Source organism: Tiliqua scincoides, chromosome 2 (genome assembly GCF_035046505.1).
Source record: "Tiliqua scincoides isolate rTilSci1 chromosome 2, rTilSci1.hap2, whole genome shotgun sequence".
Taxonomy (NCBI): domain Eukaryota; kingdom Metazoa; phylum Chordata; class Lepidosauria; order Squamata; family Scincidae; genus Tiliqua; species Tiliqua scincoides.
Window position 1 is genome coordinate 47,652,955 of NC_089822.1, and position 25,750 is coordinate 47,678,704.

The window sequence follows — 25,750 nt, forward strand, 5'->3', positions numbered from 1 at the left end:
TTATGTGCGGGAAGGATAGAGTGGATAAAGAGGTGCTCTTTACACTGTTACATAACACCAGAACCAGGGGACATCCACTAAAATTGAGTGTTGGGAGAGTTAGGATAGACAAAAGAAAATATTTCTTTACTCAACCTGTGGTTGGTTTGTGGAACTCCTTGCCACAGGATGTGATGGCATCTGGCCTAGATGCCTTTAAAAGGAGATTGGACAAATTTCTGGAGGAAAAATCCATTATGGGTTACAAGCCATGATGTGTATGTGCAACCTCCTGATTTTACAAATGGGCTATGTCAGAATGCCACATGCAAGGGAAGGTACCAGGATGCAGGTCTCTTGTTGTCTTGTGTGCTCCCTGAGGCATTTGGTGGGCCACTGTGAAGCTGGACTAGATGGACCTATGGCCTGATCCAGAGCGGCTTTTCCTGTGTTCTTAAAATTACAAGCCAAAGAGTGACTGGCCTAACTAGAATTTCCACTAATTCCCTCTTCTGACCAGAAGCTTGTGGTGCCTGAACCACAGGGCCTCAAGTTTGAATCTAGTGGCAGCTGACTTTTTTCTTGTGTCGTTGGCAAACTAAATAATGCTATTCTTGTTTTGTGTAGGATTAGACATATTGAAAGGGCCAGAAGTGGAAGATTTGAATTAAGGAGCAAGGCACAAGTATTGAATAAATAGATTTGTGGGAAGATAACTTGTTAAAAGGTATGTTTCTGAACTTTTGTTTTCTTATTATAAAACCTGGCTGGAGAAAATCATTGCACCATTAAAGAGTATTTGGGTGTGTTTTCTTTAGGGTGTGTATAAGTCATTGTTCCTTTCCCATAAACACTTCTGCTTTGAGGGTGTTGTCTGTTCCAGTATGTGTGTCGCATCTCATTTCAGGTTTTTTTCCACTATCCTGGTGCAAATCTGTATATTTTTCTATGAAAATGTGTTGCTTCTTTCAAGATTATTACACTTTGACTTCTTTCGTATAAATTTCTGTATTTATAAACTTTGTGTGATCTGCATGTTTCTTCGGTATAGATATATAGGAGTTTTAAAAATCTTCATTTTATTAATACACAGAACTGTGTGTACGACATTCTAAATGTTGACAGGTTATGGGCTATAAGAAGTATTACTGTAGTTCTGGAATTGTTCAGCAGAAGTATTTATCATATATTGTAACTAAGCTGACAACTGAGCTTGAAATTGTATAATTGAAGTAATGTTTCTGTTTTAGTTTTGGGATTTGTTTTTACGAAGTATCTCTCAAAATTGGGGTTTTGGCTGTGGTGCTGTAAACTTGACCAGTTGGTATCTCTTAGTGTTATAATGTGTTTTGGCTGTTAGCATTATAATGTGGTTTTGTCCTGTTTATGTAATATAATAAAATTTTAAAAAGAAAAAAAATAATGTTTTTTGGCTTCTGTGTAGTCTGGGAGCTAACCTTATTGTAAGCCCAAAGGCTGACTACATTGGTAGTTGTGGCTTCCTGACAGCCATGGACTTTGAATTGCTCTGAAATAATGTAGTCACATTTTCTTCAAAATATAATGATCTAGCAATAAGCATAATCAATTTGTCACTGCTTTTTGTCATATAGGGGTATTTCTCAGTGGGTCGTCTGCGTGCTTGTGTATGGAGCTGGCAGAAGGGGCAGGAGCAAAGTGAACATTGTGAGCTAGAAGAGAGAAATTTGACAGTTGAGAACAATCAGAACCTTTATTGGCATAAATAGAAACATCACAGAACACAATAACAGTTGAGTCCTAACTAATTTAATCATACAGTTCCATCTAATCATACAGTTCCATCATGTCTCACACGATGCCTCTTTACAATCTGCCTTAAAATGTTGCAACTTTCTCAATTGTTTCTGCCTCCATACCCGAAAGAATATGCCAGTTTTTATCCAGCTCCTCCCAGCTCCTCCTGTTTAAGAAAATCAGCACTAGGTATTCCATTCAATGATAATTATAGACTGAACAGTATAGAGGCATATGCTGAAGAGATTCCACTCCTTCTAATTTACATGGGCAGCACCTCTTCTTAGATAGGATCCCTCTATATTTTCCATAGAGCAATTCTGATGGCTTAAGATTGCACCTTGCCAGGGAGAAAGCTTTGCAATCTTGCTGGCATTTTAAAAGATAAGAGTATTCAGCCAATTGTTCAATTTGATAGTTAAAGATCTGTCAAGTCACAATCTGCCTGACTTCCTGTGGGTTCTGGAGTTTGCTTCTTGTTTTAAGTGTACTTAGAGTTACCAGAATTTCTGCTATGGGAAGATAGCACTGTAGGTTCCTCTTTGATCATATGTCTGATTAGTCTTGCTCTGTCTACAGATGTGCTGACCAGAAGAATCTCTCTAGTCGTCCTTGGTAAATCTAGTGCCTTATAAAAGATGGGGTTTGGAAGTGACCTGAAGTATTCTCATGAAGCTTTGCTAAAACTTCAAGATTGTGAGTTGCGACTACTGGAATCAGTGAAGAAATTTATGACCATGAGAATAAAAAGTGACAAAGAATATGCATCCACTTTACAGAATCTTTGTAATCAAGTAGATAAAGAAAACACTTCTCAGCTGGATTATGTTAGTAGTGTATCTAAGGTAAGAAGGCAGCGTGTAGCACTTGACCGGGGCAAACGTAAACTTGTGTGTTTATTGTGAGTTACAAATAATGAATTTTATGGCTGAGACAGTGTTTAGATCTTGGAGTTGCTATAGATCTTTGTCTTGGGGAAATGATTCTGCAGTGGTGGTAATGCATTGGTATTGGGTACTGATTAGATGAGTAATTGTACCCACACATTGCATTTAATTGTTAGTCTAATTACTCACATTCCTTCGGTGTTTGACTAATTATTGTTTAGTGAGCTTAATGCAGTGTATCTTACATTGGTTGTTATTGTTGACTCTTTGATGAGGACACCTGGCACTCCTTGAGTTGAAGGTCAAGTTAATTTCACCATTCTACAAGCTTGGGTTTGTTTTATTAGAATGCCTCATGTGGATTTCTCCTGTGAATATCTTTGAGTTGCTCAAATTTGACTTGTTTGTATTTCTGCATTTATAGCTGCTTATAGTTATTTTTTCTTTACGCAATCACTTTAAATGAACTAGACTCTGTAATGTAGGGAAAATGCAGAGATTACGCTGATATTTTCACCATTAACCAATCAATATATTAAGCACAGTGGCTTCCAGAAGAATGCTTTTGTGAGCTGACGTGCGCTCTGTGAACGTGAGCTTGCTCTCAGAACAGAGTGTTCTGCTCATGCAGTGGACCCTTTGCTTGAATGGAATGCTTCTTCTGTTCTTTGGTGGAGTTTGCATTCATCGAGTTACTCTGATACCACCGAAACAGTCTTGCAGTGCAGTCCTATGCTTGTCTGCTCAGAAGTAAATCTCACTTTAAGTTCAGTGGGGCTTACTCCCGGGAAAGCGTATATGATTGTTGTCTCACACTTTAACAACTGTAATCCAAATTTATTGTATGCACTTGCATTTGTGGCACTAGCTGAGGAGGCCACCAGCTTTGGGTGCCATGATGGGGGAGTGACAAGCTGCCCCCAGCCACCTCGCAGCTTCCAACATGGCAGCCGCAGCACAGTTGGCACCTGCTGCAGGTGCGCGGCTTCTGAGAGCCGCTGCAGCCTGCTACTGAATTCCCAGTGGCGCAGCAGTACCCACCCTTCCTTGCTCTGATTGGTGGGAGAGATGGAGGCAGAGGTGGAGCCCGAGCCCACAGAAAGAAGTCCTGCAGGCAAGCCAGGATTGGCGGTGAGACTGGCCGGGTGCAGGACTTTGGTGAGCCTTCCAGCGCCGCCTCCATCTTTGTCAGTGCAGGGCTCAGGTGGAGCCGGGTGGGGGTGCGCCCTCCTCCTCTGGCTGTCTGGTGGCAGTGCAAGTTCTTCTGGCAGTAGTGCTTCAGCAGCAGATAGCAGTGGGGAGGGCTGAGTAGCGTGGGGAGGGGACAGCTTCCTGGGGCTCAGAAGCAGTGAGGGCGGGAGGGCATGCAAGTGAGGCTGCAATTCTACCTTCACTTTCCTGGGAGTAAGCCTCTTTGATAATTGGGTTTACTTCCAAGTTGGATCATGTGCGTAATGGCTGGCAATCAACTTGCCAGCTAGCCATCCTTGTGCATCTGCCCATCTTAGGGAACTGTCAGCTTTCTCACAGGCTGGTTTCCCTAAGAAGCTGAGCTAAAAACAAGTGACCTCCACGCATCTGGCCACTCTGACGTAGTGTCTTCTCCAGAAACTCACAGTTCCTAGTTATCTCTGGCTTGTATCAGCCTGGCCAATTATCCACTGCACCTGTTTGATAAGATGCCTGAGCAATTTGAGAACCTAGGCGCAATAGTCATATTTACAGAAACATATACGAGTATATGTCGTATATACGAGTATATACGAAATATATACGAGTATATGTCGTATATCACTTACTGACAGTCTATTTCTTGTTACTTAGCACTGCTTTCCTTAGAAATCAAAGTAAGCAAATAGCCTATATAATCTTGTGATTAACTTAGCCCCTTACTCTGGGACCTTGTTGATTGACATTAGAGGCTGTGTCACCTGTGGGGTCGCCTGTATAGATTTGCTTCTTCCTCAGATCCCAAGAAACATCCAGCCCTGGCCAGAGTTATGGGATAGAACAATTTGGTTTCTATTATCTGTGTTCGTGAACAAGTGACTAGATCAGGGGTGTCAAACATAAGGCCCGGGGGCCCGTTGTGGCCTGCGGAAGCTTTTTATCAGGCTCTCAGGCTCTCAGCTGCATAGCAGTGCTGAGGTGGCACTGCTGAAAGGGCAGCCCACATGAAAATTAGGCTCTCCCATGTCTTGAAATATGATGATTTGTGTGTTTTCTCTTCTGTCATTTGCAGCTAATGAGTTCCTAAGTGAGAAAAAATGCTTATCTTTGGTTATGCCCTGTTTAATGACATCACTTCCTGCCTAATGACATCACTTTCGCTCTCAGCAGGCATCATGAATGCTATTCAGCCCTTGGTATGAAACAAGTTTGACACCCCTGGACTAGACATGCCTTGATACAGTTACTCCTGGAGTCAGGTGCTGGTAGTAGGAAGTTCTTCTTGCAGGAATAGTATTTTCATTATAATGCTTCCTTTACTTTTTCTCTTCAGCTATTTTTGATATCTAATTTGAGAATTAATTGCACTTACTTCAGATTTTATTTATTATTCCTTCTGCAGTCTCTGTTCTTTTGCTGTGCTTTTATTAAATTAATCGATTAATCAGTTATGAGTCAACGAATTCTGGGAGGAGAAAACCTCTGCTTTCTATTCAAAACATCTATAATATAACTCTCTTCATTTGCCTTCATAAAAATGTTTATTATTTAAATGAAATGTAATCAATTGTTCTTGTTTACTCATTTTTTTGAAGCCTAAAGTGTAATAATTTGCACCTCTCCACAATTACTGCATGAATTAAATATTAGAGTGACTTAGTTTATTATGTTTTTATGGAACTGATGAATGTGTCTGCACAGATCATTGCAATAGTTTATAAATTGTACAAGTGGTTAAACATTGAAGTGTCAGGCTACTTGTCAATATTTTTTAGTTCAAGAATATTGTTGGACATGTATTTAAGACCGCTGTACTGTAACCAGTATTCATAGGCTCCTAATAATAATTAATGTTCTGCAACAGTTCAAGTACATTTCTTTGTTTCAAAGCCAGTAACAACTATAGCTTTGTGCCTCTCCTTTCTTCAAGTCATGGCTGCTTATTGTACAGCAAACGGAACAGCTTAGCAAGATCATGAAGACACACGCGGAAGATTTGAATGCTGGACCATTGCACAGGCTTACTATGATGATCAAAGATAAGCAACAAATAAAGAAGAGTTACATAGGTGTTCACCAGCAAATTGAGGCAGAGATGTTCAAGGTATCCCATTCAATCAGTTGTTTTTTTCTTTAGTTAGTATCATATTCAGGGTTCCTATCTTTGCTTTGCCAGAACTAACACATTCAGAGTTGCTGGGGTGTTCTTGGTAGTTCTTTCTGATAGTCAAAGCAACCCAAGCAAGCAGCAGTTTAACTGAATGTATATTTCTGAAAATGGAATATTTCTTTGAATTGGTTGCCATTTTTTGAGAAGGTGGCTTTCTTTTTACTAGTTGTCGTTAAACTATTTAAATATTAGTTGTGAATTTAAATTTAGCTCAGTCTTAGAATAGCTTCTAAGAAAAAATATTTTTTCTATAGAAAAATAGAAAATTTGCTATAGAATATTTTCTATAGAAAATACAGAAAAATATTTTTTCTTAGAAGCTATTCTAAAGTTGAGCTAAATTTAAACTTACAGCTAATATTTAATATTCCATATTTAATATTCTATATAACATTTAATGTTCTATAGAAAAATATTGCCCATTTCTGTGGATTGACCAATAAATGGTTTTTATAGCTATAATTGAAAAAAGCAGAACTGTTTGTACATGTAATCAATGATGCATCAATGTGTCAGTGATGTAAGGCAATCCTGTTGTCACACTACGCTGGCACAGCAACTACTGCGCCAGCCTGGAGTGTCTCAAACATACATGAAAGCATTTTGTGACACCTGGAGTATAAAAAGTTCTAGTGGGAAGGTCTGTGCTGTCCACTTGCACTGGATCTAGAGGAATGCATGCTGGAACAGATAAGAACTGCCCTGAGTGACTCAGGGGCTTGGAGGGAGTGTAACAGGGCGGGGGAAGAGTGGAGATGGGGGTGGTTCAGTTTCGGGAGGGGGTAGAATCAGTGGCACCATTGAATCCTGTTCTCCTTCCAGGCTTTAAAGCCAGACACAAGGTGTCTTGCACTTGCACCAGCAATTTTGCTGGCACAGATCTGAATAGCCCTAATGTACATGCTGCTTTCCCTGGGGTAAGGGAACTGTTGTCCCTTTCCCCTGAAGAGACTCAAACCTGCTCCTAGCTAGCATAGGATACAGCATGGGCTGTGCTTTGCTGGCACTGGCTAAGATTGGGCTGTTAGTATTGAACTATAAATTCATAGTATAGAACTATAAATTTGGGCTGTTAGTGTTTCCCATGTTCTTGGCATGAAAATGAAAAAAAGGTTGCATGTTTCAGTAACAGTCCCTTTCCTGTTCCTCAGAAAATGGTGAGCTCCATTTTCTCTGTGGAGAGATGCTCAGTGAAGATATTATGAACAGTTTGAGAACTTCATTGCTTCCTTGATTAACTGAATTATCTACTCTTCAGATCTTGCTGCTCTGCCAGTTTCGTGAAGGAAATTCTTATATATTAACCATTTTTTGCTGGGGTACTGTAATGATTTTAACTAAAAGATGTTGAAATGGCCTTCTTGTGTCTTTCCATCTATTCTGTCTCAAAAAGATGATGCAAGGATCAGCTGAAATGTTACAGCGTCGAGGCTGCCTCGAAGACTTTGCCCAGAAGTTCTCCCTTATATAATGGCCTATAACATTTGCACACTAATTACTGTGTGGTTGAACCTGGTTGTGAGGAGTATGTCTGCATTTTAGCTGCATGTTTCTGATGTGCCCCTTCCTTCTGAAATAGAATATCTTAATACCTCTCCTGTTTGTCTTCTTGATAGGTAACAAAAACAGAATTGGAAAAATTAAAATCTAATTATCGGCAATTGATTAAGGAAGTAAATTCTGCCAAAGAGAAGTACAAGGAAGCAGTGACTAAAGGTAGGTTCTTAATAAATAATACTACTGTTGAATTTGGTTTGATCCTTTCACAATGTACTCAAAACAGTGCATAATAAAACTTTGGTAGAAGCAATAAAGATGGTCAAAGAACTAGTCAGTTAACCAAATCAGATGTGAAATCCATATCTCACCTTGGTGCCAACACTGGCAAGTTTCTCTTGTCCTTGGGCCCAAAGTTAAAGTACTTAAAAAACAACAACAGTTCTTTTTGTTGGACCTTTCTATGTTTCAGGTTTCTTTCTTCTCTGCCTGCTTTTTCTTTAAATATACTCCGTTCTCCTTTTCTCTTTGCTTCCTTATTTTTATTCCATGGAACTTTGCAATCCTCAGCCTGTCTGAAATAGCAGCTCATGTGCCTTGAGTCCATATGAAATTTTAATTCCAGATAAACTGACCTTTCATTTCTCTCCCATAACTTGACTATTGTGAATGTTCCACTGTTGACTGTTTCATTTTCTCAGCAGGTAGTTCAGACACATCCTATCAGTGATGTTGCAATAACTTAGAGTCCAGTTGTATCCAACTTTCCAGTACCAGTGCAGTTTCAGTACATTCTTGAGGAAAGGGAACAAACATTCCTTAACTTGGAGGAGGTCTCCATGATTAACCCCCACCACAGAATGTAGCACATGCCCCATTGGCATGGCTGCACTGGTGCTGAAAAATTGGATGGAATTTGGCCTTAGTCACTTGCTGGTAAAGACTTTCCTGGAACACAGTTTCTCAGCATCGTACTATGTGGATGTTGACTGGAAACCAAAGGAATGTTGAAATAAGTGCAAGAGGTTTGCACTTGCTCAGGTTTTTACCTTTTTTTTGTGGAACAGCTTTTGTGATATTACCCATGCCATATCATAAATGCTTCTGGAGCTGAGGACAGTTTCCAGAGCAAACTGCCATATTACATAGTGTGGTTTGATGAAAGCAAACCTTATGTGTCATGGTTCTTGGTTACTGAAGGTAAGTGCAGTATGGTAACTCTATATTTAAAAATATAGCTGAGTTACAGGATTTTAAAAAATCCTGTACTGGGACTAGTAAAGCACTAAACCAGGGGTGCCAAACTCATTTCATATAGTGGGTCGAACAGCATTCATGATGCCTGCGTAGGGTCAAAAGTGAGATCATTACACAAGAAGTGATCTCATTAAGCAGGTTATGTCCAGAAATAAGCACTTTTTTCTCACTTAGGAACTCACTGTCACAGAAAGGTAAATGTTAGAATAAATGTCAGCAAGTGACAGAAGAGTAAATGAAAACACCTTGATCAGATTTTCAAGGTATGGGAGAGGCCAATTATCATGTGGTCTGCCCTTTTAGTGGTGATATGTCAGCACAGCTCAACAGCTGAGAGCTGCTGATGGTGGTGCTGGGAGAGCCCAAGGGCTGGATGAATAGCCTCCAGGGGGGCCACATCTGGCCTGCAGGCCTTATGTTTGACACCCTTGCACTAAACAATTTTAAATGTGTAAGTTTTAACTTTGAATCTATCAAGAAAATTATTCGAAGATATTGTCACTGAGATAGTCACTGACAAAGATATAGTTAGTGAGAGCATAAGGTTGGATCCTAAGAACTTATTCCACAAAAAGAAGACATTCTCTTGAAGGGTGCAAGGGATAATTGTTCTAGTTACTTTGTAGTTAGTCTAAAATATTTTTTTAAGTCTGGTTCTTAAATTGACTTTTTTTATTTAATGGTAAAAGTGTCAGTATTGTTAAAGGTTTGGTTTCCTACATTATAAGAACTGGTATAAGAAATATATGCAGAATTAAAGTAGTAGATATGAAGTGGATTTCTTAATAATGGTGTAAGATCTAAAATTTAATTATCCGCAGTTGTGAGCAGTGTGAGAGAAATTATCTTTATTGAATGCATATATAAATGCTGAAATTGTAGTATCAGCAAATACTCATGAGTATAGAGCTTTATTAAACAGTTATCCAAATGTGAGCTCATATGCATGCATTGGAATGTCCAAGCAACAGGGTTATCAGACTGAGAATTCTTCACTGAAGAAGTGACTTTTGAAGTAATGGTTGCATGTAACTATATTAACCCCCTAGTGAGTTGTTTAACTGACTAGCCAAATACAGTCTTTAGATGTACAAAGCAGTAAAGTGTTTGTGATCTCTCTGTTATAATGTAGTCTCTTGAGTCAGTTTTAGAGAGGATTTAGAATAGTATCTTGAAGTATTATTCATAGGTTTGTAAACTCAGCCCTCAGTGAAAGCAGTCATTGCTTGTAAGTTGCGGACTAACATTGGCAGGAGATACTGTTGCCTAGTTACTAAATGAGGCCACAAATACTGTAGTTGAATGCTACACCATGCTATCTTTTATGCTATCTTCTTGAGTCAAAACCACTTATATTTATATAGCTTTCCCCAGGCACAAACAAGCTAAGCCAGTGGTTCTCAAACTGTGGTTGCGAACCAATTTCAGGCGGGTCCCCATTAATTTCAGTATTTTATTTTTAATTTATTAAACTTGATGCTCCTATGGTATGTGACTGCATTTGGGGAAATTTTACAGATGTATACATTTAATAGGCTACGCTGCATATGCTTTTATATGATAGTCAGTGGGGCTTACTCCTGGGTATGTGTGGGTAGGATTGCAGCCTAGGATTGTTAAAAATTTTCTTGCTCAATGATGTTGCTTCCTTTCATGGCATCACTTCTGGTGGGTCCTGACAGACTCTGTTTCTGAAAAGTGGGTCCTGGTGCGAAAAATGTGAGAACCACTGAGCTATGCTGTTAGTGCTGTTGTTGTTCAAATGGTAATCTGGGTGCTGCAAGAGTTGGGCTATGTTTTAAACATAACATTGTTAACTTCTTAACAATGGTATGGAAATTCCCCAGAACACCAACAAGCTATGCAAGTAGCTTATGCCTTTGAGTTGAGTTGAGTTTGTTCTGGGGCCTGTAATTCTAGTGTTGCTTGTGCATCAATATCTGCTAATGAATGTAACCTGTTAAATGGTTTCAGTTTCATAAAACTATGTTTTTATGGACTTTTTCTATTGATTTAAGAAGATTAAAATTTAGCTTATCAGAGCTCATTTCCATTACCCACTTGAAGTGTTAGGTTTTTATCTCTGAAATATGTGATGTAATTGAGAGAAGAGACACTTTGGGTATGTTCAGTGTGCATTTTTAACTAAGTAACCATAGCTGCTCCCCACCGATCTGGGCTTATGGGGAAGACTTTCAGGCAATCTTGGAAGGGCCTTCCCTTTTTAGGGAAACTTTGAAGAAAGAAGAAAGATATATGACTGATTGTCTAAGCGTGCAATCCTATAACACTTACCTGGGAGTAAACCCCATTGATCAGGATTGAACTTCTGTCTGAATAAATATGCATAGGATTGTGCTGTAGTTTGGCCTTGAAACAGGGAATCCTGGAGGTAGACTGCCATATTTACAAAGAAACGTACTTTCATCTTGTGTATGAAATGGTCTTTCATGGTGCTTTCATGGTCTTGTGTATATGATAAAAATATGTGTACCGTACTGTTGTGTGACTGATATGGGTATTTAGATCAAAGTATGCACTTACATGGCTGGTCTTGTATTGTATAGTATTGTATGTGTTTTTCATGTATCAGTGTACATGTCTAAGAATGTCAACAACCTAGCCCAGCTGTTGTTTTATCGAGCAGAAGGAAGACAGTGCTAGGGGGTGGGAGGAGGGGGAGGAGGAGTGGGGAAAGGCTGTCCATAGTTATAATGGTGCTGGGTTCAGTGGGCCAGTCAAAATATGTTGGTGGTCTGAATGTGGCCCACAGACTGTAATTTGGGAACCTCTAGTGGCACTGACTGGTTCCAGCTTTTCAGGCTTTTGATGGTAGTTTTTCAGCTGTCCTTGGAAATGTCTGAAGTTGTTTGTAAGCAAAGCATTTTTTTAACTGCATTCCTGCAGTTAAGCTGCATTCCTGACCCCATATCTGGGGTTTTACAAGTGGGTCTGTGTATAGTCTGGTCAGCAACTAGGTAACCCTGCTGTCCAATGCTGAGAACTAGATTAGCCTGCCGGTCAAACACACTTATTTGCTTCTTGTGGTACTATGAATGCATCATATGTGGGGTGGCAGCAGGGAGAGACAGGAGTTGTTGCTGCTCCTACTGCACCATCAAGTTTTTAAATTAAGTTACAATATAGGGAGTGGCATGACTCTCCAGTTGGCTTCATTTCAGCTATGTTTAGAAATAGTTATTCTTGAATGGAAAGGGAAGGGAAAATATGTATGAGAATTATGTGTGAGATTGTTGAACAGTCATCTCTGACCCGGAATCAACTGATGATGATTGCCTAGAGGTTGTGCAGGTGGTTCTGTTTATTTTACCTTTCCCTTCCATATGAGGTTAGCCATTGTTGAACCTGGATGGCATGAAGCTGGTTGGAAAATTCTGTTGCTGTTCTTACTCCTATCCTTTAAATTAAGGTGCATTCTGGCTGGAGCCAGGTGATTAGATTTTGTCTGTTGGCTTCTAATTTCTGGGCCCTAGTCAATACCTTACAATACAGGTATTGCAATACAGTTATTGCAGAAAAGGTTAAGTATACCTTCGTTTATCAAATTGTTATTTATCAAATTGTTTAACCTTTGTTTATCAAATTGTCAGCTATGCATATCTACTTAGAAGTAAGTCCCATTGAGCTCAGTGGGGCATTTTCCCAGGAAAGGGTGTATAGGGTTTTGGCCTGCTTGTCATTTGGAAACAGTAGCTTTGTTCTTCTCTTTAACAGTTAACTGCTGGGGGGGGGGGCGTGCGTGCGTGCGTGTTTCTTGTTGATTTACTCCAGTGGTTTTTCTTTAGAACTTCTGCTACTGGGTGCCTACGAGTTCAGGTGGAAACCGTCTTGCAATACACAAAGTTATGTATTAAGTGATTATTGATAAAGATGTATTTTCATAACAGCAAAAATCCCAATGTTTTCTATGAACAAATTAGGCAAATTGTGAATGAACATCTCATGATATTTAAAAGCACAGTTATGGCTTCTGTAGCACAATTACAAAATAAAGACTTTCAGTTTAATCTGTAAATCCAGTGGTCTGTATTTGTAGCATACCTCTGAATTCTAGCTAAATGACATATAAACATTTGCAAAATGAAAATAATACCTATTGATTCTGAGTACACTTAGCTTCCATTGCAGCCCAACTTCCATTTTTGAAAGAATGCACAAATTTAGAAGTATTAGGAAGAGAGAGACATATGAACTTAGTTCTCCATATCTACAGATGCAGCATTCTCTAAATGGGGAAGTTGAACATAATTTTCATGTTAATTCTGGTACTGGTTTTTCTTTGAACTGCTAGTGTTGCTTTAATTTGAAAGCTTAAGAAAATTAACTCTTCCCCCACCCCAATGGACCGGGGACTTAATGGGCAAATGGTGAACACCCACATCCTTGCTGATGAGTTGCAGAATGTCTCTTAAACTGTTGCAGGTACACTTTTGCACATTTTGCTCATGCTTTCTGTTGGAATTGATGAAACATCAGACTTCCAGAACAGTATAGTAAGCACTTGAGCATATCAGACTTGTGTAATTGAATTTTTTCAGTTTATAAGTGGTGCTAGTGTCCTTGCATATTGTATACATCCTCTTGCTATAAACATTAAGCAAAACTTGTTTAGCAGTAGTTATAATTGAATCTTTCTGTGAACACAATTACACAGCACACAGAGAAATAGGTTTTTCTTCTCTTTTAATTGACAAGTTGAACATGTGTGCATCCTGTTTAATTTATTTAATGTTATAAATGTTCTAAAAATATGAAAAAGTCAGATTGTAGCACCGAGATAGGTCTGAAGCTGACTGTATACAGTACTTTTCACTGTACTTGTTGGTTTCAGTTGTTTAAAAAAGACCTTGGTATGGTGCTTGGTGATGTAACACAAGGCATATATGTTGGAGTAGATTTCTGGGAGAGAAGAATCAACACTACCAGAAAAGGGAGGGATAGTGTCTGCTTAATGCTGCTACAAAATAGAAACTTATGGTGTTCAGTTAATGTAGTTTGAGCCATCTGACAGCCCAGGGTGACTATTAAGTCCCAAGGCCTGACTGTGGGGAGCCTAAGATTATATTGCTCATGATTGCCACAAAGTCCAGTTGAAAGCACCTGAAAGTTGAGAAAGTTCAGTGGCAATTCTTACTCTGCTTTGTGCTGACTTTGGGTCCTAGGGTGTAGAAGAAGCCTAGATCTAAAGGAACAGAGACCAGCAGAGTCAGCAGTAAAGATAAAAAGGGGGAAGCTGGGAGTAACCCCTCAGTGATCAAGACCTGAGATGAGGAAGAATGAGCTCACTGCTTAGGGACTGCAGCCTCTTGGTGATGGGCTTGGTAGTGAGGTCATGCAAGTTCAGGGATATTCTTTGGATATGTCTGGGGAGAAAGTGGCTGCTATCTCCTTTTCTCATATACAATAATAACCCCTAGATTGGCGCCAGCCTTGTAGGCTTATCAGGAACTAGAAAGCAACACATAACTAGAGGCAATTCAGGCAGGGGAACAGCAATGATTCACCTTCTTTACTCACCTGAGGGGCTCAGTCTTGTCAGTTCCTCTTCGAACATGGCTTTAGCATGCCACTGAATGCAACCATAAAATTCACAGACTAAAACAGTCAAGTTTAAAAATCCAGTTTTTCTGGATTTTTTAAAAGTCATTGTCCCGTTTCTGGGACGCTAGAATTAGTGTATTCCTGAAGTAGTGATTCATGTCCATTTTTGGCTCATTTGTTTGCAGGTTCTGTCGTTCTGTATACATTATAAGCATTGTTGCAGCATAGGAACATGTTCGGCAGAACAACAGTATGTGTATTACTGAGTTGGTGGAAAGAAAAAGCAAGTCAAAAATACTATTGTGTGTATTGGAAACTTGGCTTAAAGCTACTTCTGAACACAGAAGTGTTCAGCACACTTCAACACACAGACTTGCTTGGCTAATGACATTTTGTGTGACCTGGAGGCTAGTCCTCTGTTGGAGCCCCCCCCCCCCCAAGCTACAGCTGAGTGTATCACATGGCAGGCTGCAGTGGGTAGGGGAATATCTAGAAGTCGAGAGACCAATTGTAAGCATCTTTTACTAAACTTCTCACAGCTTTGTGATCCTTTAACTTCATACCAAACTGGTTGCTTGGCAACCACCCTTGCAGAATGTCTACCTCTTACTCAGGCTGCTTATGCTTTTGTTGGTACTCTGTCCCTTCCCTCTTTTTTTCCTATCACTGTTATTCCATTGCTGTATGTGTCTCCCTTGTCTAGCTGAAAATGGGTTTCCAGTGAGGCTGGGAAAGATAACGCAGTGTGTGTTTTGCTGCTTCTTTCCTGTTCTGTGTGAAACTAAGGGTAGTGTCCAGCTGGCCCAGCTGTATGGCTCTTTACAGTGTGGTTTTCCTTTTGGCTTTGTTTTTTTCCCCCTTTAAGGCCACAAGAAGGAGAAGCAGAATGAACTTCTGGTTCCTCCAACATTTGCTGCTAACCAATGTAATTGTTGCCTTGTCATTTTGAAGACAAACTTCAACAGCTTAAAGCTGCAACTCTTTGCACACTTTGCTGTGAGCAAGTCCCACTGAACACCGTGGGGCTTACTTCTAAGTAGTCATGCAAAGGATTATGCTGTAAATCTTTCTGATAGACAAGTATTTCCTGGAGAGTGTCAATTCTAAAGGACTAAAATAACGTCCTTTCTAATTTTTAGAAATAATTTTCTAATTGCAGCATATCATAATTGAAGGCAGAGTTGTGGCTGCCAGGTTTTGGGTCTATTTATAGAATGTTTTTAAGCCATTTCTTCCCAGTGTTCCCATATATGCAACAGGGACCTGGGGCTGGGCAGAAATGGGTTTTAAGAGAAAGCTCTGTTTCCTTTACAAGGCGGGGGGGGGGGAAGTATACATATAAATGTTTCTGTAAGCTATTCAGAACCTTTTTTAAAAAAATTTTTGCCTTTCCATAAACACATAAACACACACAAATACACACATACAAACATTGAGGTTACCATATGCCAATTAATTAATAATTCATTCTACCAATAATTTCTTATATCGCTTAATATAATAAAAAAGAACAATTATAAAAAGGGAAAAAATACAAAGAATACATATTCATCTCTAAAAACCCTGTTTCATATTTTCTATGCTTTCATCATTTCCATCATCATAATTATCTGTCCCCTTCTTTTCCCATCATACTTTATGTTCCTTCTTTCAATAAAATCTTAAACTCTTTTATTAATACAACTTATTTTAATACAGCTTACTACAAAATACTTATTATAAATCTAATTATAAACAGATCTACCAAACCACTCATATATTACATATCCATTACTTTCTAAACTTTACTTTCTAACACCAAATCATGTCATTATCTTGAATATCAATTCAAATCTTGCATATCATCTTTAAACTTTTTTCTCTTTTCTTTTTCTGTCTTTTCCTAATAAACTTCATATCAACATCTCTCAACAATTGCTTCTTGAAAATCCATCCTCTTCTTGCTCCTCCCAACAACTCCAGTTCCTGATACATTCTTGCCATCTTTTGAACAATTTCTTGATCAGTCCCTTCAAGATCTATTTTTCGTGGTATCTCTTCTCCCTTCCAATCCGATAGTTTTTGAATTCTTCTTCCAGTTTACCCCATCAATTAGTAACTCAAATTGTTGATCATTAGTTTTCTCTGGTGTTACTTCCAATTCACACAGCTTAGATACTTGTTGGTTTAAAGTTTCCACCCTAATTTGTATTTGTAAAGTTTGAATCGCCTGATTTCTGCTCATCACAAGCATAAGAACATAAGAACATAAGAACAGCCCCACTGGATCAGGCCATAGGCCCATCTAGTCCAGCTTCCTGTATCTCACAGCGGCCCACCAAATGCCCCAGGGAGCACACCAGATAGCACACCCCAGGGATAGCACACCCCAGGTGTGCCCCAGGGAGCACACCAGATTCTCCAGCTGTCTGTGGATCAGGATCTGCCATTCTTCTAGGAGTTCCATCATTTCTTCTTGCAATTTTCTTTTAGTCCACTAGATGTCAACTCTCTTTTACTATAAAGTTCCTTTGGTTGTTCTTTTAAATGGAATTTGAAGAATTTTTGTCTCTATTAGTAGACACAACAAAGCCTAATCACCAGTTCATATTTCACAAAATCCTGCCGCAGTGAAGGATCCAAAATAATCCAAAAGCCAAAGTCTAATTAAAGGAAATTATATCCAGTACAGGGTTACGCATTTATAAATGTATATCGATGAAATCATGCTCCATATAATACCAAGTGCTCAATAATCTTCTCCGAAGTGGAGGAATCCTCCCCCTCTTTGTTCTTCATCTTCCAAAGCTTTGAGCTACATCAATCCTTGATAGCCAGAATTTGCATAACATAAACAGCACTCACTGCAGATACTCGCCTATAAGTCAATCTCATAGATAAGATGAGGGCAGGTTTTGAGGCAGGAATCATATAATTTTCTATGACCCTCGGTTAAGTCGGGGTAATAAACTTGGGGTGTGTGTGTGTCTGATTATAGTTTTGTCTGATTATACCCTAGGCCAGATCCTGAAAAATAACCTACAGTAATTGTTACCTAAGAACTGACAGTCTCTAATTTATTAAAAATATAGTAAAAGATCATAAGATTCATTTTTATTCATAAACTTTTAAATTCTGGTCTTCACCATCTTTTTGTAAACACTATCAAAGAGTAACTGCACTGTAAACAACATACTAATAGAACAGTAGTTCCCAACCTGGGGTTCATGTACCCCCCAGGGGCACTCAACAGGACCTTTAGGGGTACTTGAAAGAGCATGGAATAATGGCAGTGCTCCAGAATGCCTTGCAAGGGCCAGCAAGGCAGGAAGGGAGGTAGCTAGTTGAGTGTGAAAGCCCCACCAATAGCTAATTTTTAGTGTTCAGTTCATGTATGAACCAGTGATTGAAGACCAGCACAGGAAAAAAACTAAAATGTAAAAAAGTGATCTATCACTCAGAATTTCTCAGGACACTTCTGATGCAAAACAGTGCAAAGGCAGAGTCTTCTGCTCTTAAGCCAGAAGCTCTACATATAACATACAACTTAGAACTCAACTGGGAGTGTGCAATTCAATTCACAGCAGAGATAAGCAACAGCAAATGGCTGTGACCAAGTGCAGCTGCACATAGCTGAAACCCTATTTACTCAGAAGCAGACCCATTGCTTTCCCTGGGTGTTATTCCTAAGTAATGGTGCTCTGAATTGTAGTTTGTGCGACATTTGATGAGAGTGTTTCCACTTTCAGGGAAGGTGTATCCTGCAGCTGCAACAAGCCCACCCTCACCTGGTCTGAGGGCTGTTTCCTCCTCTTGATTTACAGCAGGATCAAGGCTGTCAGGGGGTTTCCTGGTTGGTTTCCCTGATTGCATGGCTTGTAAATAGGGGGCAGAGAAAGAGGGACAGTGGGGAAGGGAGAAGAGAAGGGGGAGAAAACAGTACAACAGAGTGAAAGCTCATGGAGGGAAGAGAGGGGCTGGGGCTGAAGGGCAGAGAGAAGCAGGCAGTGCAGGAGTGGGGACGGGAGGGAGGCTGTGTGGGGGGCTCCCCTCCTCTCTCTTGCTCGGAAGAAGCAGATGCAGAGCTGTAAACACCGCATGAAGAAGCAGCCCTCCCGTTTCTTGCCCCATCTTCAAGCTACAATCTTTTCCTGGGAGTAAGCCCCATTGACAATAATGGAACTTACTTCTGAGTAGGCACGCACAGGCTTGGGCTCAAAGGCTGCCATCCTATACGCACTTTCCTGGGAGTAAACCCCACTGACAACAGGCATGGGACGCGCTCCAGGTTCCTGCTCCCCTTTCCTGTCCTTGCGAAGATGAGCAGGGGTGGAGGAAGAGGAAGTCAGAGCCAAGGAGACCAGGCTCGGGGAGCCTGAGCGGCGGGACTGCAATGCCCAGGAGCAGCAACGAGGCAGGGAGGCAGGTGAGCGGAGCAGCTCCGTCAGGCTCACCGCTCGAGGTGGGAAGGAGGGAGCAGCAGGCTCCCCGTGCGCAGTGGGGGAACGAGTGGTGCGTCACCCTCCCCAGCAGCACCACAGCTGCTCCGCAGTGTGCCTGAAACAGCCCTGACCCCGAGTGGCCCCGCAGATAAGGCGAAGGGTAGATTTAGGAGCTATCTGTTGGGACAAATTTATTGCCCTATAGGCGAGTATCTACCGTACTTATTTCTTCCAAATATCTTCTTTCAATCAGATGGTATCTCCACAGGGGTTCAGCAGCTTGTAGCCTCCTTTACTGTCTTACCTGCAAAGTCCTGAAAAAAGAGCTCTCCAAGCTCTAAACTTTCCAGAAACTTTAAAAGCCACCAGGATAACAGTGCTTCTCCTAGCACTCATTACCTGGTCTCTAGACCTGCAGTTTCAGGTGAAAAACAGGTAATCTCCAAGAGCTGTTCCTGGAGACCGTCCTGTTTCGTTCGCGGCTTAACCCCTCCCCCCCGCTGTTCAGAACCTTATGGGTAGAAGAAGATGTATATTGCTACTATTGTTATTTTGCTTATTTATATACTTTTCAACAAAAAGTTATCAAAGTTACATTTCCAGTCCCACAGGTTCTCACAATCCAAAAATGGCATAAGGGAGATACACAAGGGAAAGGGGCGACTGAGAGAGATGCTGTGCAGTTGTTGAATAGATACACAGTTGCTTCCCCTTTGCTAAATGTAAGAGAGCCACCATTTTTAAAAGTCTGTCTTCTGGTCAAAGGAAATATGAACAAATTATGTGGTATCTTCTGGAACACCTACTTTCATGTGAACCTTTTTGTGTTCAGTTTGTTGAATGAACCTCTGTTTCAGGCTCCAGATTGGTGGCTGCAAACACCAGGACTCTTTCAAAAGTTACAAAATGGCTTTCTTTGTAAGTCTTGCTGACTCACTTGCTTCTTACCTTTGGAAAGCTGTTTCAAACTTTATTCCTGAAGGTCTTGGGCTGACTCAGTAAATACTTTTGAAATACAGTAGATGGCATTGTGGTTTACATTGTTTTGAAATTATATTAAAATACATGGGTGGAAATACACAAATCCAATCTCCAGAAGGTGATTCTAAGAAGATCACTAAAGTAATTGGAGGATAATGGAATAACTGACAAATATTGTAATAGAAGGATTAAGTATGTGGTCTTAAATATCATATGCATTTAAGATAAACATGTCTGGAACCTAAACCATTATCATCTTGAAAATGAAAAGTAATCAGTTTTATTGACTTATGGAAATTTTAGCTCTTTCTTCCCTAGTTTTGAGGGGAAATGCCTTCTTGTACTTCTTAAAATGCTGCCTTTTCAAAGGTTTGGAAAAATGACAGATATGCATTGAGATTTATTTTCGTTTCCTGACTTTTATTGGGGGGGGGGCAGGTTTAATGTGGCAGAGTTGAAGCTAATCTGCAATTTGATCATAATTTGGCACTGTGAACAGAGTTTTTTTTTCTTTGATCCAAGTGAAATGTTACTTAAAAATAAATGCGGATATTGGGAATGCAGCTCTACTTTATAAGACATGCTTCAAAAGAATATTAAGTTATTTCTTCTAGGACATATCTCAGTGAAAAATATGCTCTTCTAAGAAACTCTGTCAAATATGAAAATTGCATGAGCAGCATATTCCCAAGGATTTATGTTTCCAATATAAGGTCTGGGCAGGAGGTCTGGTCTAGAGGGTAGAGCCTCCATTTGCCTGAAGATTAACATCCACAAGGTCGCCAGTTCAAGGCCACTGGCACCGTGCGACCTTGAAGCAGCTGGCAAGCTGCAGCTGAGCTGTTCCATCTGCTCGGAGCGTGGGAGGATGGAGGCCAGAATGTTAAACCAGATCGGAGTGTAACAGCTTGAATGTGGTGGTTTCTTGAAAGAGAGAACCTTCTTTCAATTTGTAAAAATCCCTGCGTGGATTTAATAAGCCTGCCTGTGTAAACCGCCTTGAATAAAGTCTTGAATAAAGACCAAGAAAGGCGGTATATAAATACTGTATATTATATTATTATTATAATGGCAGTTATCCAACTGAAATATTTCTTTTAATGGCCTTTGTCAAATTAAAAAGAAATGAGCAGAAATATTAATGTTACTTATGTTTGGGGAATGCTTTTACAGTAAGTACTTTGTGCCTGAGAAAACTATTTCAGTATTAGCCTGCTGAGGATATGGGCTTTTGGAGTATGTTTTACTTAATATCAGAGTTGAAGGGACCAGCAAGGTCATCTAGTCTAATCCCCTGCATATACCACCTCCTAGACCTAGAGTATCTCCAGCAGGTGATTCTCTGCTTGAGGAGCTCCACTGAGGGAGAATCCACCATGTCCCAGTGCAATCTGTTCCTCTTCCGAACAGATTCTTACAGTTTAGAATTTCCAATACGTACAGTCGCAATATTTAATCAGTCAATTTAGTTTAATTGATTGCAAACATTTTAGCTGATTTTTAAAATGTATCAACAATCAGTCAAGCAACAGATTCATTAAAAGGTATTATGTGCGAACTTGCAGAATCTCCATTGAATAGATAGCACTGTCTTTCTCACACCAGAGAATGCTTTTTCTAGAGGTTGCTGTTGCACTATGTACATACATGATCTAAAAGCAAAGATGATATGCTTTTTTCTTCAGATATTTTTTATTTCTAAGCAAATGTATGGAGATTTATTTGATTAAAATGCATATTTCAATCAAGTTACTACTTTTAATCAAGTTATAATCCTGTTTAACATGACATGCATAACCTAATTTTTATTCGCATGACAGATCATGTCGTGGAGAGCATGGTATAGGTTTTGTGCAGGAAAGAAAGGCAGGGTAGTGGTTTTTGTTTTTGGTCGGTGTTTACTTGGCCAGAGACTTCATGAAATAATGTGCAGATACTTAGGCATTTTGAATGTTCAGGCGGTGCCTCTGTATCTGTGAGGGATCCATTCCTGGACCCCCTGCAGATACTGAAACCCCGCAGATAACGAAATCTTTGGTTTTCAGAGCCTGTCTTTGCTCTGAATGTGACTGGAGCTGTTTTGAGCCTTGGAGAGGCTGTGCATGACCTCTCTGAGGCACTGAGTACCACCTACAGTGAGTTGTTTTTATTTTTGTACAACTTCCAGTTTTCAGTTTTCCAGTTTTCAGCAAAAACCAGGTTGTAAAAAAATTGCTCCAGGTGGGTTTCTGAGTCTTGGAGAGGCTACACAAGTCTTATAATGCCACCCAGAGTCTTCATTTAAAAAAAAAAAATTCCGGTTTACCGAAGTCATAAATAAAACCACTCTGGGTGGGTTTCTGAGTAATCAGTGGATTCCAAAGAACTGAACAACAGGCTCTTAAGGCTTGTGCTTTTCAATGCGCAGGCATCCCATGCCACATAGCCAACTGCTTTTGCACACAGTTTGGGTATGCCTAAATATGTCTTTGCACCCTGACCAATATCCATTGCTAACTAAATGTGCAACTTTTAGTAAAGGCCTAGTCCAGGGGTTGGCAACCTTAAACATTCAAAGAGCCATTTGGACCTGTTTTCTGGAGAAAAGAAAACCTCAGGAGCCACAAAACCCTTTTGACATCTAAAATGAAGATAACACTGCATATATAGTTTTTTTTACCTTTATGCTATGTATAAAAAAACTATAGTGTGTTGCATTTTTGAAATGAATGAACTGCTACAGAGAAAACAATATGTGACATATTTTAATGTTACAAGATCACCATAATCTTAAATTTAGAATTACATATAAAAAACGAAAGAGCTAAAATAAAATACATTTAAATTAAATACTAATTTATTTTCCCAGGGCCTGCCCTAGCCAATTTGGTGCTATAGGCAAGACTTGGGCTGGTGCCCTCCCTAGCAGAAAATTCTGACCAACAGTAAATAGTCATCTTTGTGTCTTTTCCATAGTAATGTAAAAGAGGTACAATGAAATACAAAATCTAATGACTAGTATTTTTCAATACAATAAAGAGATTTATAGTTATGACTCCCCCTTGTATGTCCCAATTTATAATGCACTCCCCTCTTGCATATGCAACTTTTATAATGCGCTCCCCTCTTACAGGTCCCATTTTTATAATGTAGCCCCTTCTTGTAGCTCCCTTGTAGGTGCTGGGGCACCTTCCTCATGAGGAAAGGCTATGGCGTTTGGGCCTCTTCAGCCTAGAAAAGAGGCGCCTGAGGGGGGACATGATTGAGACATACAAAATTATGCAGGGGATGGACAGAGTGGATAGGGAGATGCTCTTTACACTCTCACATAACACCAAAACCAGGGGACATCCTCTGCCTGTCTCCTCAGAAGTCGGCCCCAGTAGAGTGAACGGGGCTTCCTCCCAGGGAAGTGTGGACAGGCTCCTCTGCCTGTCTACTCAGAAGTCGGCCCCAGTAGAGGGACCGGGGCTTCCTCCCAGGGAAGTGTGGACAGGCTCCTCTGCCTGTCTACTCAGAAGTCAGCCCCAGTAGAGGGAACGGGGCTTCCTCCCAGGGAAGTGTGGACAGGCTCCTCTGCCTGTCTACTCAGAAGTCGGCCCCAGTAGAGGGACCGGGGCTTCCTCCCAGGGAAGTGTGGACAGGCTCCTCTGCCTGTCTACTCAGAAGTCAGCCCCAGTAGAGGGAACGGGGCTTCCTCCCAGGGAAGTGTGGACAGGCTCCTCTGCCTGTCTACTCAGAAGTCGGCCCCAGTAGAGGGACCGGGGCTTCCTCCCAGGGAAGTGTGGACAGGAATGCAGCTCACCTCGCTCCTTCCTGCCCGTTGCCTCAGCAGCGCTGCGTCTCCCGCGCTTCTCCGACCAGCCTTGCCTCTTCCGTTCAGCCCCCTGACCACTGCAGGGCGAAGGAAGGAAGAGCGCAGGGAAGAGGTGCCCGGCTGCCTTCCCCGCTCCTGCTCGCAGTGGGGCAGGGAGAGCAGGTCCAGGAGAGCGCAGCTGCCCCTGCCTGCCTGCTGAGGAAGGAGCTGCTGTGCGCGGGGGGGGGGGGTTGCTTTGCAGGGAAGGAGCTGCAGCTTTGCAGGGAGGAGCGGTGCCCCGCATTCACCAGCAGCCACCCGCAGCACATCGCTGGCTGGGCGGAGGCCAAGGGGAAGGGCGCCCCACTTCCAGCCCCCACTGGGGAGCCGCATCAGAGGACTGAAAGAGCCGCATGCGGCTCTGAAAACACAGGTTGCCGACCCCAGGCCTAGTCCATTTAAAGTTCTGAATTTCATGGGAGGGAGCACGGGTAGCATATCCCCCCTTGCCACCTGAATCCCCCAATACTGCTTCCACGAATGTGGCATGCAGTCACCCTGCAATGCACCACTTCTGTTTGCAGTGAGCAAGAGCAGTATGTGCTGGGTACGTAGACTGCTCTTGCTCTGCAGACAGAAGTGGTACAGAGCATAAGTAAGGGGAAGGGGGGCAGGCTCCAAATTGTAGGTAAGCACCAAGTAGGTGGCGAGAGGTGATCTGGAGCTGCAGCTGCTTTTCTTTTTCTTTCGCCTCCTCCCTCTAGCTGCAATTTTTCTCTAAGCAAATTGAAAGAGGATTGGGGAAGCAGGCTGGAGAGAGTGGTGAACTGATGGGCTGGCACTTTGTCCAAGTGCACTCCATGTGACTGGCTCAGGTTGCTTCCTGGCAAGGCCTGCCTTGGGGGGAATTAAGTTGCCTGCTTACCTGTCCCACTGAAATTGGTGGAACTTAAACTGCTGAGTTTAGTCTTGTTCTTGTTCAGATTCCTGCATTTGCTGTCTTGTCAAGTTATCACCATTGATTTCTTTTATATTGCTTTTCTTCCAGGAAAGGAGACTGAAAAAGCCAAAGACCGTTTTGATAAAGCTACCATGAAACTCCACATGTTGCATAATCAGTATGTGCTGGCCCTGAAAGGAGCACAGTTGCACCAGCATCAGTACTATAACACTATGCTCCCTCTGTTCCTTGACTCCTTACAGAAGATGCAAGAAGAAATGATTAAAGCACTGTAAGATGCACAGTTTCACAAAAGCACAGCTAGTTCACCTAATTGAGCAAATGGAACTTTGGTTTAAAGTGGCGGTGGCCTGCAATGGTGTATGTTGTTATCTTTAGCTCTCTCCTGGCGGCTGAGAACAGAGGCATGAGTTCAGACTTGTGAAGCCCTGTATGAATGGGCAACACAATCTGAAGGACCCCCTGCAACAATATTAACCTTCCTGTTTAAGATCTGTGTTAGAGACTTTCCTGTCATTATGATCCCACCACACTTCCTTGTACATAGTGACATGCTGGCAAAGTCTCAACCCTTCCCCCAATGATTACAATCCTGAAATGGACTGCTCCTTGAGTAGAGCATTTGATGTTGCAGAGAAATGCTGTATTTGTCAGGTGCTGGAGCTTCAGGAGCATGTCAATGCAGGCATTGGGGCTGCTGACGCATGCTGGTCCAAACATGTGGGTGCTGTCCATACTTTATAATGTCTGAGGAGGACATAGTTATTGCTGCCTTTAGAAGTGAGACAGGTGTTGAGTGGCGTTAAGGCCTTGTCAGTGGTGGTGCCCCAACTACTTCCTTCACATGCTCACTTCTGTATTATTTCTGAAGGCAGGTAAAGTTAATTGGACCTTCTTGGTGTTTCAATGGATACCTTTATATTTCTGCTGATTCTTGTGTGTGTGCAAGTGCATGCATGCGTGCATGTGGGAGGTATAGAGAACCCCCTGAGAAGTTTTGACAGAGGAGCTGCCTGAAAACTTGAGAAATAAATCCCAGGTGTCTTCTGAACCACTGTTGTTCATAAACCAGGACTGCCTGTTTGGATTTTATGAAGAGATCAGAAAGTTGTCATGGTTCATTCTCTCTCTCTCTCTCTCTCTCTCTCTCTCTCTCTCTCTCTCTCTCTCTCTTTCGTCAGCATAATCTTTTATAAAGGTCTCTTAAGGTAAATGGAACTGTTTTGAGTTTGTATGTGTTTTAGTGTAACTGCTTGTGTAGACATTCTAAAACCAGGTTATTCCCTCTTCAAACAACTGCTGAAATATTAATAG

The 25,750-nt window shown here is 41.1% G+C and overlaps 1 protein-coding gene across 2 annotated transcripts in view; it reads left to right on the forward strand.

Moving 5' to 3' along the window:
* Positions 1–618: 618 nt before the first annotated feature.
* The window catches only part of FER (FER tyrosine kinase), a 189,641-nt gene continuing 164,509 nt past the window's right edge, over positions 619–25,750 (forward strand). For both annotated transcript variants that reach the window (XM_066614734.1, XM_066614735.1), the window contains exons 1-5: positions 619–706; positions 2,335–2,600; positions 5,743–5,916; positions 7,599–7,698; positions 24,524–24,707. In XM_066614734.1, coding sequence (XP_066470831.1) covers positions 2,394–2,600; positions 5,743–5,916; positions 7,599–7,698; positions 24,524–24,707 — 665 coding nt within the window. In that variant the 5' untranslated portion in view covers positions 619–706; positions 2,335–2,393. The remainder of the gene's footprint in view (positions 707–2,334; positions 2,601–5,742; positions 5,917–7,598; positions 7,699–24,523; positions 24,708–25,750) is intronic.